General features: G+C 38.8%; 1 protein-coding gene, 1 long non-coding RNA gene and 1 pseudogene across 2 annotated transcripts; all 3 read right to left on the bottom strand.

Annotated features, from left to right (window-relative positions):
- On the bottom strand, positions 1-5039 carry LOC131778926 (uncharacterized). The gene is made up of 3 exons (XR_010718520.1): positions 4566-5039; positions 1763-2116; positions 1-766 (listed from the first exon to the last, which is right to left on the bottom strand). It is a non-coding gene; the product is annotated as an uncharacterized lncRNA (long non-coding RNA).
- Positions 5040-5399: 360 nt separating this feature from the next.
- LOC136282967 (uncharacterized) lies at positions 5400-7238 on the bottom strand. Its single transcript, XM_066171129.1, has 2 exons — positions 6979-7238; positions 5400-6744 (listed from the first exon to the last, which is right to left on the bottom strand). Exons 1-2 carry the CDS (start codon positions 7236-7238, stop codon positions 5400-5402), a joined length of 1605 nt encoding a protein of 534 aa, XP_066027226.1.
- Positions 7239-9921: 2683 nt separating this feature from the next.
- LOC131778927 (archaemetzincin-2-like) lies at positions 9922-13338 on the bottom strand (annotated as a pseudogene).
- Between the last annotated feature and the right edge of the window lie 2277 nt (positions 13339-15615).

Below are 15615 nucleotides of genomic sequence, written 5' to 3'. Positions count from 1 at the left end.
ACTTTAAAAATTGTATTAGTTTATATCCGGCTCATTTCAAAGAGAAAAAAGCCATGAAAATAGTTGTAGGAGAATTACAGCTACCTGCAAGGGTGATAATGATAAATAGAGATGTGAATGACTCACATGAAGAAAAAAATCGTGTAAAATATAAGCCTTTGGAAAATAAAAATGGAGAAGATAAAAGCATATTTTCGTCATCCCCGTGGGGTTGGAGGAACTTTCACTTATCAAAAAATGGATCATTGGATAATACAATTCAAGAGTTTTCATCGGCTTAGCCATCATGGGTTACGAACCACTACATAGGAAAATAAAGTTTACGAAATAACGTCGGGAAGATTTATCTATATTTTGAAGCATTTTTCATAAAACAATCATTCCACTCGCGCTTGTTGGATATGAGATGGTTATAGCCACTTGGCCCCAGGGATCTCGTTCGCTATCTACCATCTTTTATCCAATGTGCGCTCATGGAAAAACTTTCTAATATCCTGAGACCTGGATTGAGTATTCTTGTCCATACAGCACTAATCTCTAGTGGGGCTTTTTATCAATGTTCCCCTTGATAAACTTAACCACTGATTTCAACCAACTGATTTCCATTATTTCATTTATTTTTCATTCTTCCGTGTTTTGTAACGATGCGTCTTCATTGTGGCAATAATCATCTTTAGAAAGTATTTCCTTCGTGACATAGTCCAGAAGAATACATAAGCCAGTGTACCTTTCCACGACATCAAAGCCAACAGTTTATGCAGACAAACTGGACAAAGAAATAAAGGTTAGTTTTCTGCTTGGAGGACTGATTTACTATCATTCATGGCACAAGCAAAATATGAACAATGAGCCATTCCAAACACGACATATTTCATAGCTTGATACCTGAAAACAAACAAAATTGGTAACTATGGTAAAGAAGATGACAGCACTGCTTAAAATGTAATCCAAAGTTCCATTTTCTCTCTGAGAATGAATTTCAATTTGGCTTTTATGATGGTGACAAAGGGTTTTTATGTGCCACGTGATTAAGCCTAATACTTATAGGAGATATGTGAATTTTACAGAAAGCCAAGGTATGGTGAGGTTTGAAGCCTCACCTTTTAAATTTTTGATGTGTGAGATTACATACTATTTATAGTGCTCATGACACATCATGAATTATTATAAAATTGGTACATGATATGGGATTCGGACCCTTTCCCCCCCCCCCTTTCCCCTTTGCTACCCTTTCCTATGGGGAAGACCTTCCAATTTGCCATCTAAATATGAATTTAAAAAGATGGTTACCATATTGATACAATAACAACAACAGTAGGCTTTCACAGCTTTGATATGTTTTTTAATCAATACTTCTCATCCATCAACTATATGGTGATTTACAGAAAGAGTCAGATAATCCTGAACACTGGAAATATTCATGGAGTACTCTTGAGTCTCACATGTAAAGCCAACCCAGCATAACAAACTAAACAACCAACAACAACAGAAATATCCAATTTTAAGCTTTGCTTGCTTATTACAACACAACTCTTGTCAGAATCAATCTAAACTGTTCATGTTTTACTGGGTACCATATTACATAACTTGCATATCTCACCCACCCATACTCTCACAGACCCAAAGAATCTTGGTTGCTTATGTGTAATATTAATGAAGGCTGAGAACATGAAGAACAAAGTATGTTTAGATGCAATCAAGTTTTGCTTATATTTCATAAATGTAAACTCTGGCAGAGTTTGTTCACCTTTGAACATCTTACCCTGAGAAGTCTCCAAATGATCTCTTCATTGACTTTTTCTATATCTGCAAAATCTTCCAGGTGAAGGCTTACATCATGATGGCCATTATTCTCAAAAGAGACTGAGGAAATAGTTCTATCAGCTATGCCACATTGCACTCCTGCAATTTTCTGATTTGTTGTATCATTTAAACGTCCATTCTGGTAGGACTATGGCTCAAAATGGCCAAAGCTAACCACACCAAAACCATCCTCACATGACGATTTTCCCAAGAACAAAGTTCCAATTTTCACCAGGATAAAGATCCACTCATGTAAGACCAATGACACAGTAACCATCAGCAGGGAGATTAGTTTCCAAGTAATAGATCAAATCTAAAATAAGAGTTAAAAAGGTTTTTGATCATTCATTTTGATTAGATACAGTTGTGACAAGAAAGAATTGATTACTGAGTGAGACAAGCGAAAAACTTAGCTTTTATTGTTATTCATCACGATGAATGACCACAACCTTTTCTATGAAAGTATTTATTGCTTGCCACATGACAAAGCCACTTCCAGTATGGACTGTAACATTTCAACTTAATACCAGTCTTCTTTAATTAAATCATGATGTGGACTAGTTACCAGGGTCCTACCATGTGTTCAACAGATGGTGCATGTTAACCCCTTACACCCTAGCATCAGTATTCATATTCTCCATACTGTTCTCTGTACATTTACTAAGGTGCTGACAAGGAGAATTTGTCTAACAATCTAGAGTTTCTTTAGTTGGTGATCATTTCCCTCATTCTCATGACATTAATGTGTGTCCCAGTGGTGATATTGTACAGAGAAATTAGATACTAGTCACTCTTAGGGGTTAAAGGGTTAAGCAATCAACTTTACCACCTGAAGAGGACCAGCAATAAGCAATCAAAATGTTGTTTTGTTTTCTTTTTTTCCTTTCCCTTTTAAGCCCACAATATCAGAGCTAATTATTCCCATTGACTGGATAACAATAGATCCATTAGTACATGTAAGTGCCAAGAACTAGAGTTACAAGATGATTCTGTTTTATTAACTGAGTTGATTTTGTCAATTAGCCACTGTAAAGTTTTTAAACTGACATTTTTTGCATTAGCCCTTTATCAAAGCAAATGCTTTCCACACCAGTCATGGACACAGCATCACTGACAGTTTCTTTAGAAACTTACCCCCTTCCTTCTAATGCTATCTGTCAAAACCAAGTAAGTGCACTTTGCAATTTAGTGTTGTAAGACCAAAATCAGAGAGGCAAGAACAGCCAACCATGTCATAACAAAAGGAATAGTGCAAAAGGCCATTAAGAACTCCAACTAAAAATAAGAAAACTGCCCAATGTATGAGAAAACCCAAGTAACCAAGTCGAAAGTGGCTTGGTTTTGTACCTGATTGGTCGAGAATTTGGCACAAGATTTTCAAGACTAATTGCAGAGAGATGAAAATTGAAGATTAGCTATAAGTAATCCCAATTACTTTCCATACTTGATTGAAAAGTTCTTTCGCATAGGAAGAATGTATATAAACTGGTCTTTCCTGGGGTCAAAAGAGTACACAGAACATTTTTACTCAAAGATGTAACGTGACACTTATTTTCTACTTTTTACCTCAAGTGTGGTACTTATTTGAGGGAGGTGCTGATTCAAAGGCACCACTTATTAAAAAATTGGATGGAACCAAGAAATTTTTATTGTAACTAACAGAGGCATCTTTTGATTGTTGCCATCACTAACAGGGGTATCTTTAGATTGTTGTCATTCATCTCTTCCAGCAATCTAAGAATTGCTCTGCAAGAATCAAACATCTTGGGAAATGAAAAATTTTCAACCCCCTTAAATTCTGCATGCAGTTACACATTCAGGGGGGATGCAAAGAAATGCCTTTTTTATAAGTTGCACTCTTGTTTTCATGATAACAATGGCTGCTTGTGTGCAGTCTGGGGCCTGATTTTCATACAAAAACATTGTTTAAAAAGTTTGAAATGTTTATCTCACTATCTCACCCTCAATAAAAAATTACTAATTGGTACTTCTACCATACATGGTGACATCACTCATATTTACTCTGATTCCCTGAGAGTTTGTGTAAACACACTAATCGATTATTTATCTCAGTACAGTTTAAGTCATTTTTGCTGTAGGGTAAAACAGGGAAAATGTTGATCTGAATTTCTCTTCAAAAGTAAAACAATTCTGGAACTGAGACTATGCACCTGGTTGGTGGTAATATTCTAGTTTCTAAATATGTAAAATATAGTCAAGGAGATTAATACTTCTTATTATATAAACACCAATGAAATACCAAGTGAGCTTACATGCAAAAACATGATACCTTCATATGTGAAAAGATCACTGTTGCAATGGTTACAGATAAAAACCGCACCTTTCCATGTTTTACTTTAAAAAAAATACTAAAGTGAAATGATTGGTATTTCGTTGGTGTTGATATAATAAATAGAATATTACATGGCTTCTTGGAGACACCAAATTTCTTCTCCCCGCGTGGACATGTAATAACTACTATTGGTAAAATTTCCGCACAGCCCCATACTACATTATGCATTCAGTTCTTGAGTAGAGAAAACAATGACAAAAACAATACATTTCCATTGGGAAAACAGATTTGTTTTACAATAGTATGGGGCTGTACGGAAACTTTACCCTTCTATTTACTAACAAAGTTTGAGGTCCCCACTGTACGGCGAAATACGGTCAGCTAAATTGACCGAGTATGTCGCACTTCTTAACTGAGAGGTGAAACAAGATCAGTTGGTAAACGTAAATAATACCTCATATACTCTGACCTGTTATCTAACAACTGCAGTTTTCCAGTATCTGAAATCTCTGTTTACAGTTCACCTCCGTGACGGCAGTCTGGTCCAGAAATTTGACTGTCCTTCGGAAAGAATAGCAACTCACAAACCGCCTGATCAACTCGAAAGTGGGGACACTTCCATGCTCAATTGGTATCCGTAAGCCCTTTGGAAAGAGGCCGACAGGCAATTTATATATTATCCTTTGTCTAGATCGCTTTCACTGATGCTTCCTCTAGTTTCTGAAACACATTTGAACCTTTCACTCTGGATAGGTTTGAATTTCACTGAGATCTGGGGCATCTCCATTATATGTTTGATAGAGATTTTGACATGAATCCGTTGCTAGCTCGAAAAGGGAACGTACCCCATCATAAAAATATTTATGTTTTCCTATAAATGCTCTGCGGTTCATCGGTTTCGACTCTGATCCGTTCATTTTAAATATTTAGCATTCAAATGCAGCTAGTGCAGCCGCCATCTTGTTTAAAAGCATTTACCGAGGAGGCCCTGGAAACGATGTCCCCAGCGCGCGAAAGCGCTCATGTCGGAAGGCAGCCCTGCGCATTTTCTTCTCACCCCGAGATTTCAGATTTTACCGCTTCCTGGGACGGAACTACGGAAGGTCGTGGATTTGACTCCTGTTGGGGGTACTCGGGGATCTTTCCTCCTACTATACCTATAATATTCAGTAAATAACATGATATTTTCGTAGAAAAGGTGGTGGTTATTCATCGTGGTGAATAACAATAAAAGCTAAGTTTTTCTTTTGTCTCACGATGTAGTCACGTGTGATGTAGATCGCGACGTTTCGACTGCATACTGTTAGTCTTCTTCAGGCGATAAGGTCGACTGGTCATGCGTGATCTTATAAAGTCTTGGCAAGTTTCTGCAAGAAAGAAAAAGGATAACCATTAGAAGGCACTTAACAATACCGCGTTTTACTGATTGAGGGTGGTGTGAGTCATACGCTAAGTATTGATCGGTGTGCGTGGGCTTCCTGTATACGCTGGTGGTGAGGCGGCCGTCAGGTTCTCTCAAAACTGCGGTGTCTAGGAAGGCGAGTTTGTTGTCTTTCTCTGTCTCCATGGTGAAGCGGATGGAAGGCTTCTGGTTGTTGAAATGCTGTAAGAAGTCATCTACGTTTTCACGATCCAGGATGGTAAAGGTATCGTTCACGTAGCGTTTCCAGATCCTAGGCTTGTAGGATGATGTAGTTATCGCCTGTTCTTCGAAACTCTCCATGTAGAGGTTAGCAAAAACAGCGGAAACCGGACTCCCCATGGCGGCGCCGTCTTTTGGCTCATTAATCGATACGTTATACTGGAAGTATGTGGATCTCAATAAGAAAGTCAAAAGGTCGGCGATCTGTGCAGGCGTTAGCGTGGTGCGGTCTGCAAGATTTGGGTCGTTCTCGAGTTTCTGCAGTGCGGTTTGTACAGCGGCGTCGATAGGAACGTTGGTAAACAACGATTCTACGTCGAAAGATACCATGATCTCGTTGTCCAAGATCGTCTCATTGCTGACGGTGGATACGAAGTGGGCTGAATTGGTCACCGTGTACTCTGACTTTCCTGTTAAAGGAGACAGGATGGCTGAGTAAGCAGATAAATCATATGCAAAGGTGTTTACGCACGACACGATAGGTCTTAGCGGTACATCGGCCTTATGGATCTTTGGTAAAACGTAGATTCTAGGCGGCTGTTTGTGTCGGGGTCTGATCTTGTTGTAAACGGCCTCTGGTAGATATCCGCTTCGCTTCAAGGTAAGCAGCTTTTCGGACAACTTGCGGGTCAGACGATCTGTCTGATCTTTGTTGAGGAGCTGGTACGGTCCGTTCTCAATGAGCGTAGACATCTTAGCTCGGTAGGCGTCGGTGTCCATGACTACGCTAGCGTGCCCTTTGTCCGCTGGGAGAACCATGATAGACTCTTCTTCTTTCAGGTTTTTAAGTGCATCTCGCATCTCCTTCGTGATGTTAGGCTCTGGTGGTTCCGCCTGTCGAACGATACCTTTAACAGCTCTTCTGACAGTATCCGCTTGTTCAGCGTCGAGTTGTCTTACGGCTGCTTCTACCTTGGCGATGATCTCTGTGGCAGGAATACTCGCAGGAGTTACGGCAAAGTTCAGTCCTTTCTTCAGTAGGGCTTTCTCGGCATCGCTAAGGGACCTAGAAGATAAGTTAACAACCCAGTTAGCTTTGTCAACATACGGTGTGTCAATCGGTGACACAGTCGCATGTTTTTCTCGAATGAGTCTTTCAAACTTCTACTTATGTCTGTCTTTGGTGGTGTTGAAGACTTGAAGACTTAAGTTAACAACCCAGTTAGCTTTGTCAACATACGATGTGTCAACCGGTGACACAGTCGCCTGTTTTTCTCGAATGAGTCTTTCAAACTTCTACTTATGTCTGCCTTTGGTGGTGTTGAAGACTCGTTGGGTGTTGGTCTTAATCTGCTCTAGTATCCTGTTGGCGTTGTTTGTCGAGAGAGTGGATGTTATACTCTGTGCTGTGGATTCTGTATCCTTCTTTGTATCTCTCTTGGCCTTCTGTGTCAGTCTGATCCGTTCCCTTAGGAATCTCATGGATGCGAGTTCAGCGACTCTGCGTGCGCCTTTGGTGGGAACTGGCGCCAAACGTCTTGTAACAAAACCCTCCGTCATCTCCGAAGAGAAAAAACGTCTGTCATCTGTTCTGGTTTCTAATGGTTATCCTTTTTCTTTCTTGCAGAAACTTGCCAAGACCGGAAAACCAAACAACAGTGCCGAACCCGCCAACAAGTTTAAAGCTACTGCGGTTTTACCTTATGTCAAAGATCTGTCGGAACGGCTTCGCCGTTGCCTACAACAACAAGGCGTACGCGCTGTTTTCAAGTCGAAGACTATGCTAAGATCTCAGTAAGTACGACCAAAAGACGCTGTCGACCCGGCTAAACAAGATGGCGTGGTGTACAGGATTCCCTGTGAATGTGGCAAGGTATACATCGGAGAGACTGGAAGACACATGCAAGACATAATTAAGGAGCATGATCGAGACATTCGACTCGCCCGTACCGAGACCTCCGCCGTTTCAGAGCACGCCCACAACACCGGACACGAGCCACTCTGGAACGAAGTAAAGTTTATTGATCGTGACCCTTATTTCTACACGCGCAGGGTCAAAGAGGCAATTCACATAAGACTTAACCCTAACAACATCAACAGGGATTGTGGAATAGAAATTCCAGAAGCGTGGATGCCCAACCGAAAAACACAACAGCAGGAGAGCCGCACGACAGCGGACCGCCGAGGGAGCAAATCACTGAGTGATCAGCAAGGATCGAAATGCACCAATTAGAGCTGTTGAAAAACAACCATGCTATATAAGATCACACATGACCAGTCGACCTCATCACCTGAAGAAGACTAGCGGTATGCAGTCGAAACGTCGCGATCTACATCGTACGTGACTACATCGTGAGACAAACGAAAAACTGAGCTTTTATTTTTAAATAACATGATCTTTCACTTAAAAGTCACCAAGCTTAAACTATTTACCATCTTCATCTACGTCATCTTGTGCAGAAGCTTTACATATCGACAGTCTTATCGTAACAGTGTGCAGGAGGTTAAAATAGTTAAACGGCCTAGCCTACCACGAGTGTCCTATAGCAGTAAAAATTAGAAGGTTGTAGGGTCGACCCTATTTGGAAGCACTCGGAGTTCTTTCTCGATAAGTATGCCTGTGTTATTCACTGAATAGCATCATCTTTCACTTCATTTTTCAAAAGAACTCTTTCTAATTTGGAGCTTAAGCAAATCACAACATGAACCACCTGCTCGCCTTATTTTACAACACACATGTACTTACGGTCCCTAAATGCCAGGGGTCTGCAAAGGGTCTGTAAGCCCCCTACAATCCTCCCTAAACAAGTAAGAGGGATTACATGCATCATAAGTACATGTGTGTTGTAAAATAAGGCGAGCACGTGGTTCGTATTGTGATTGATGCTTAAGCTCCAAAGTAAGCATCGCCACGATTGTCATTAACTGATCATAAAGCTTATTGGAATCAATTTGGTGTATGCATCAATGACAATCAGAAAATTCAGCTTGTCGTTCTCGAAGAAATTCATGTGAACATGCTCCTACGGCTCCGCAGGTCATTTCTACGGGTGTACAGGTGCTTTAGGCGGCGACTTGCCCACAGAAGCTCAAACATGACAAACATTGACGCTGTCAAATAATGTGAACTTCGTAGGCCATTTCTACGGGTGTAAAGGTGCTTTAGGCGGCGACTTGCCCACAGTAGCTCAAACATAACAAGCATTGACCCTGCCAATCGCAACATCCGCTCCAGGAAATAGGCTGTGCGATGCAGATTATGTCGGGTTCTCAGCCCGACATCTTGATCGACGCATTGCTGAACACAAACATTCGGAAATCGGTCGACATTTAATGGAAACTCATGGTAGCAACCATCTCTTGAAAGAAAACCAAGTTAGAGTTTTAAGGAAGTGCCAGGGAAATTTTGATCGTTTAGTCTTTAAAATGCTGTTCATCAAGAATCTCAAGCCTAATTTAAATATCCAGACGGACTCTGTACGTGCCAAACTTTTTTTGACTTGATAAGGTTTTCGCTTAACATATCTTCATTAAGTATCCTAGTTCTTGCAAAATGATCAAAGCAAAAACTCGCGGTCGACTGTGTAAGTGAACGATATAATTTCAGAGTAATCTCTAGCAGATAAAAGTATTGGTTGCTTACGAACATGAAGAGGGCCGTGATTGGTAATTTAGCCGGATCGGAAGCTTCAGTTATTTTTTGTTATTGAGGAAGCAAAGATTTTTTAACCAAATATGACCGCCATTAATCAATAAAAATGTACACTAAATCACAAAAAAGGTGACTATGAGCAGAATTAGTTACGCATGTGTATCCTGCTGTCATTTTGTTCATCTCCAGGGAAGTAAAGAGTCAGTTGTTCTCAGATATCACTGGAGCTTTCCAGGGAAAAGGAGGAAATATTTTCATCATATAATTGTCAATGTGGAGGAACATCAACCCCGACTTTGCATCGAGCTCTGAATTGGTTGTTTAAAGTGACAGATGGGATCGGTATTCAGTTAACGATGAAGGGACATGTTGTGGAACGAAGATACGGATGTTAGTCGAAGCCCATTCGTCAAAAATGTCAAAGAGCGTTGCGCAAGATGACATTCGTCCCAGTTCTTTCCTTGTTTGTGCTGAAATACCGTTTTGAAAACATTTCCCAAACACGTTTGGCAAGAGGTATAGATATCTAGATTTTAATCAAGAAAGTCAAGAAAACAACGTTGATAAAAGTGCAAAGATTCCCTAAATAGTTTCGTTTTGTACGACTTATGTAAAATAAGGAAGTATATGTCATACTTTTCCTGCGGGTGTTATCACTCCGCGGATCAGCAGACCGCGGAACTTTCAGAACCTCATAATTTTTATAAAAAGTTATGTGTGTGAAGTGTGATATGAAGGACAATATCGTTTATTTTGATAAGAATTTGCGTCTCACTTATTAATATTTTTGTTGTAACGCAACGATCTCTAAAGTTTTCTCTTAACTCCTCCCACGACTCGTTGTTCACATCAGAATGTAAACAATCGAAACGATTCAAAATAGTGTTGGGTTGGTCTTGTTCATCTTTGAACATCTTACCCAGAGAAGTCTCCAAATGATCTCTTCATTGCCTTTTTCTATATCTGCAAAATCTTCCAGGTGAAGGCTTACATCATGATGGCCATTCTTCTCAAAAGAGACCGAGGAAATAGTTCTATCAGCTTTGCCACATTGCACTCCTGCAATATTCTGACTTGTTGTATCATTTAAATGTCTATTCTGGTAGGACTATGGCTCAATGGCCAAAGCTGACCACAGCACAACCCTCCTCACATGATGATTCCCCAAGAACAAAGTTCCAATCTTCACCAGGATAAAGATCCACCCAAGTAAGACCAATGACACAGTAACCATCAGCAGGGAGATTAGTTTTCAATTAATGCATCAAATCTGAAATAAGAGTTAAAAAGGTTTTTGATCATTCATTTTGATTAGATACAGTTGTGACAAATATTTATTGCTTGCTGTGTGACACTTCCAGTATGGACTGGAACATTTCAACTTATTACTGCAGTCTTCTTTCCTTTAATTATGATGTGGATTAGTTACAAGGCTCCAACCATGTGTTCAACAGATGGTACATATTAAGCAATCCACTTTATCACCTGAAGAAGATCACCAATAAGCAATCAAAATGTTGCAATTCAAAATGAAGGGACTGCATTGAAAGATAAGTAATGAATAATCTAATATTATATTTGAAAGTGAATAGACTACTAATGCAAAATTTAAACTTTTGTTTTCTTTTGCCCTGTTCCCTTTTAGACCCACAATATCATAGCTAATTATTCCCATTAACTGGATAATAATAGATTCCCCCATTAATACATGTAAATGCCAAAAACTAGCATTACAAGATGATTTTGTTTTATCAACTGAGTTGATTTTGCTAATTGGCCACTGTAAAGAGTTTTTAAAGCTGACTTTTTTTACATTTATTTAGCTCTTCATCAGAACAAATGCCTGCCACACCAGCCACAGACACAGCATCACTGACAGTTTCCTCAGATACTAACCCCCTTTCTCCTAATTCTATCGGCAATTAGGTGTTGTAAAACCAAAATCAGAGTGGTAAGAAAAGCCAATCATGTTGTATCAAAAGAAATAGCGCAAAAGGCCATTGAGAGCTCCTACTAAAAACAGAAAAACTACCCAAAGTACAGGAAAACCCAAGTAACTAAGTTGAAATTGGCCTTTGTTTTTGTATCTGATTGGTGGAAAATTTGGCACACAATTTTCAAGACTAATTACAGAGAGACAAAAAGTGAAATTTAAAGATAGCAATCCTGGAATACTTTCCACACTTGACTGAGAATTTATTTCGTGTAGGAAGAATGTATACAAACTGGTCACTCCTGGCTTAAAAGAGTAAACATAACATTTTTACTTGAATATGCATCATGGTACTTACTTAGGTGCTTAGCCAAGGGTAGCACTTATTAAAAAGTTGGATGAAACCTAGAAATTTCTCCTTAAATTTCACTGGAAATTGCATTTTTACCTGTACTAAAAATTTTAATGTAACTAACAGGGGCATCTTTTTATTGTTGCCATTCATCTCTTCTAGCACTTTAGGAACTATTCTGTAAGAATCAAACACCTTTGGAATGAAAAATTTTCAACCCTTCTTCAAATTTTGCATGCAGTTAGGCACTCAGGAGAATGCACAAAAATGCCTTTTTTATAAGTAGCACTCTTGTTTCTATGGAAAGAACCACTGTTTTTTTTGCAGCCTGGAGGCCTCACTTTCATACAAAAACATCCCAAAAAAAGTTTGAAATTTTTTCATCATTGACTTTACTATAATGTATCCAGTTTTCTTTAAGAGTAAGTGTAAACACACTGATTGATTATTTATCTCAATACAGTTTCAGTCATTTTAGCTGTAGGGTAAAACAGGGAAAACGTTTATCTTAATTTCTCCTAAAGTACAGTGATTCTGGAACTGAGACCATGCACCTAGTTGGTGGTAATATACTACTTTCTAAAATATATAATAATACAATAATACAATATATAAAATATATAATATATATAATATAATGTAATATATATAATATATATAAAATATATATAATACAGTCAAGGAGATAATATAATACCTCTATTAATTACCTTACCCTAATTATTACCTCTATAATACCTCTATTAACATAAATACTGATGAAATACCAAGCGAGCTTGCATGTGTTCAAAACATGATATCTTCACACATGAAGATAACATGTTATCTTCAGGCATGAAAACATCACTGTTGCTATGGTTACATGAAAAACATACCTTTCCATGTTCTGTTTTAAAAAAAATATTAAAGTGAAATGATTGGTGTTTCATTGGTGTTTATATAATAATTAGAATATTACATGGCCACTTGGCGATACCAAATTTCCCTTGAAGGGAAATTTTTTATCTCCGGGTGGCCATCCTCTATTTTCTAACCAAGTTTGAGGTCCCCAAGGTTTGTTATGAACCAAGTTTTTTTGCTCAGATTTATGGCTTAAGAGCAAAAACATGTGGGCCATAAGTCCAAGCAGAAAAAAAAAGTTTCCAGACCTTATACTGCAGACCTAGAACTTTGTTCGTAAGATATATATTTCATCTCTGGGTTGAAATAGAGGAGGAAGGTTTCAATTAACATAACTGAGAGATGTGACAAGATCAGTTTGTAAAGTAAACGTAAATAATACAGCCTTATATACTCTGACCTGTTACTAACAACTGCTGTTTTCCAGTATCTGGATGAAATCTTTGTTTACAATTCACCTTCGTGACGGCAATCTCTTCCAGAAATTTCACGGTCATTCCGAAAAAGTAGCAACTCACAAATTTCCTGATCAACTCGAAAGTGGAGACACTTCCATGCCAAGGGGCCGACAGACAATATATATATTATATTCTGTCGAGATCGCTTTCTGTGATGCTTCTTCAAATTCCTGAAACACATTTGAACCCTCCACTCTGGATAGGTTTGAATTTCACGAAGATCTGGAGCATCTCCACTATATGTTTGATAAAGATTTTGACATGAATCCGTGGCTAGCTCGAGAAGGGAACGTACCCCACCATCAAAATCTATGTTTTCCAATAAGTGCTCTGCGGTTCATCGTTTTCGATTTTGTTCTGTTCATTTTAAATATTCAGCACTCAAAAGCAGCTACTTCACAGTAAGAGCACGCCGTACAGTACAGTACAGCCGCCATGTTGTTTAAATACTTTTTCCGATGAGGCCCTGGAAACGAAGTCTTCACCCGCCGCATTTCCTCTTCACCCTGAGATTTCAGATTTTACAATTCCTGAGACAGAAGGACGTAGGTTTAACTCCTAATGAGAGCGCTCACAGTTCTTTTCCTCTGAATATGATTGTGCCATTCAATGGATAACACCATCTTTTTTTTAGAAATCACCAGGTTCAAGCATTTACCTTCTGTTTTATTCATCATCATTGCGCAGAAGCATCACATATCACAGCAGATTTCAGGAGGTTTGTTACCATGAACCTGGTTAAACGTAACGAGCTAACCTGTCCCAAGTCTGAAATGCTAATCCGAACGTCGTAGGTTTAACTCCTTGCGGAAGCAATCGGAGTTCTTTTCACCAAGTATACCTGTGTTATTCACTGACTAACGTCATCTTTCACTTCAGTTAGTCCCAGTTATCTATTTTCAAAAGTATCCTTCCCATTCCCCACGATTACTTCATAGGATTAGGTGAAAAAATTGATTCCGCTCAAAGAGACTGGTGGAATAGGAGAATAAAAATTTGTTCCCATTTCCATCCTGTCTACTTTCCAATATGTACTAACAATATTGCAAGGTAGCTCTTCTTGGAAACATGTTTAGTCTAGGTTATATATCTCTTGAGAAGCTATCAGTCAAAGGAAAGATCACACTCCATAACATCTGTCCAAAGGTACACGCAGAATGCATTACAAAACCCCTCTCTGTCATTATGTAGTGGATGACTCCGACATTTGCTTCATCGAAAGTTACTCCAGTTCCGTGTAAAAAATCTAAAAGTGGATATCAAGAAAAAATAGCAATTTATTAGAGCTTGGTTCCTACTTTTCAGTTAGGCAAACTGAATCATGGGTGAATGATATAGCTTACTAGAGAGTGAGTGACTTAAAGACTCCGGCTAGAAGGTCTAATAATATTTGGAGATTCATTTTTCCATTTGTCTAGAGGAATGATTAGGACTTTACACATGGAGGTAGAAAACCAAACCCATGATAAATTATCATGGGATATCGACTCAGATGTAGAAAACCAATCAGTAGCGGTGGTCAAGATGATTTGGTTTTATTGAATAGGTTGATAATATGAGTTGCTGCAATTTTTCAGGATGAATGATTATGACTTTATCTTTACGGATAAATGACCTAGCCCGCACCAAACCACCAAGGCTGATAGATTCAGATCAAAAGGGCGTAGCAAAGGGGAGTCCTGGGGTGAACGTGATCCTCCACTCAGAGCCATACCGCTCTGAGTGGTACAGAGCGGCAAAAGGTACTTTCATATAAAGAGTCTCTCTTTCATTATGTCTGTCGACAGGGATATCATCAACGACTTCCAATAATAATGCTCAATCTCAAAGAGAACTTACAAGTATGGGAATACCACATAAATGTTGTGAAGGAATGAAAGAAATCAGAATTCTTAACTAGGAAAGCATTTCATATTTCACATAATTCAAACAGGGGAAGCCAAATACTCTACTTTCGGACAGTAAAAAGGGACAATTTTTAAAAAAGAATTCTAACTGCTGAAAATCGGCTAGACATACTAACTTAAGTTTTGTGCTTTACAGATGATATTACTTTGGAAAACCCAGATGGAAGGAATTGTGCATCGAGAAATAAGGCTTTATTTACATTGTGCTTCAGGCAAATTATTATGGGAAAGTTTGGAGGTTTCTTGCGCTTAATTCATGGACAAGGACAGATTGTATCTAAAATCACAGTCACATGAACAATTGCAACTAAAAGCACAGCTATATTTTTAGAAATTGCTGCGGTAAAAATAGTATCTACATTCTCCTTTGTCGTGGCTCTCATCAGCCTGTTTCACAGCACTAGTCACAAATCAAGTTACAATCATAGCCGCAGGTACTACCACACTAGGGACCTCAGTTCGAGAAAGTAGCTGATTCCCATAAAACTGTTCGAAGCTTGATAACAGCTCAGTCATGACACGGTAGTTTAATATCTCTGAGGACTTTCGTTGTCGATGTGAGATGACAAATTCAGCTTTAAATAGGATATATTGTTTTGATTTCTTTGGGTAAAGTTCTTTGGCAATTGGCATTCGGACATTTTCTAGTAGTTGAAACGACTCTAATACACTTGCTTGGACTTCCATCTACGGAGACTCCCACTACGGAATGGAACAAGATGCGATATCTCAGGC

The sequence above is a fragment of the Pocillopora verrucosa genome, chromosome 8 (assembly GCF_036669915.1).
Source record: "Pocillopora verrucosa isolate sample1 chromosome 8, ASM3666991v2, whole genome shotgun sequence".
Classification (NCBI taxonomy): domain Eukaryota; kingdom Metazoa; phylum Cnidaria; class Anthozoa; order Scleractinia; family Pocilloporidae; genus Pocillopora; species Pocillopora verrucosa.
The sequence above is the reverse complement of the archived record's forward strand: the minus strand, read 5'-3'. Positions and strand labels throughout refer to the sequence as shown.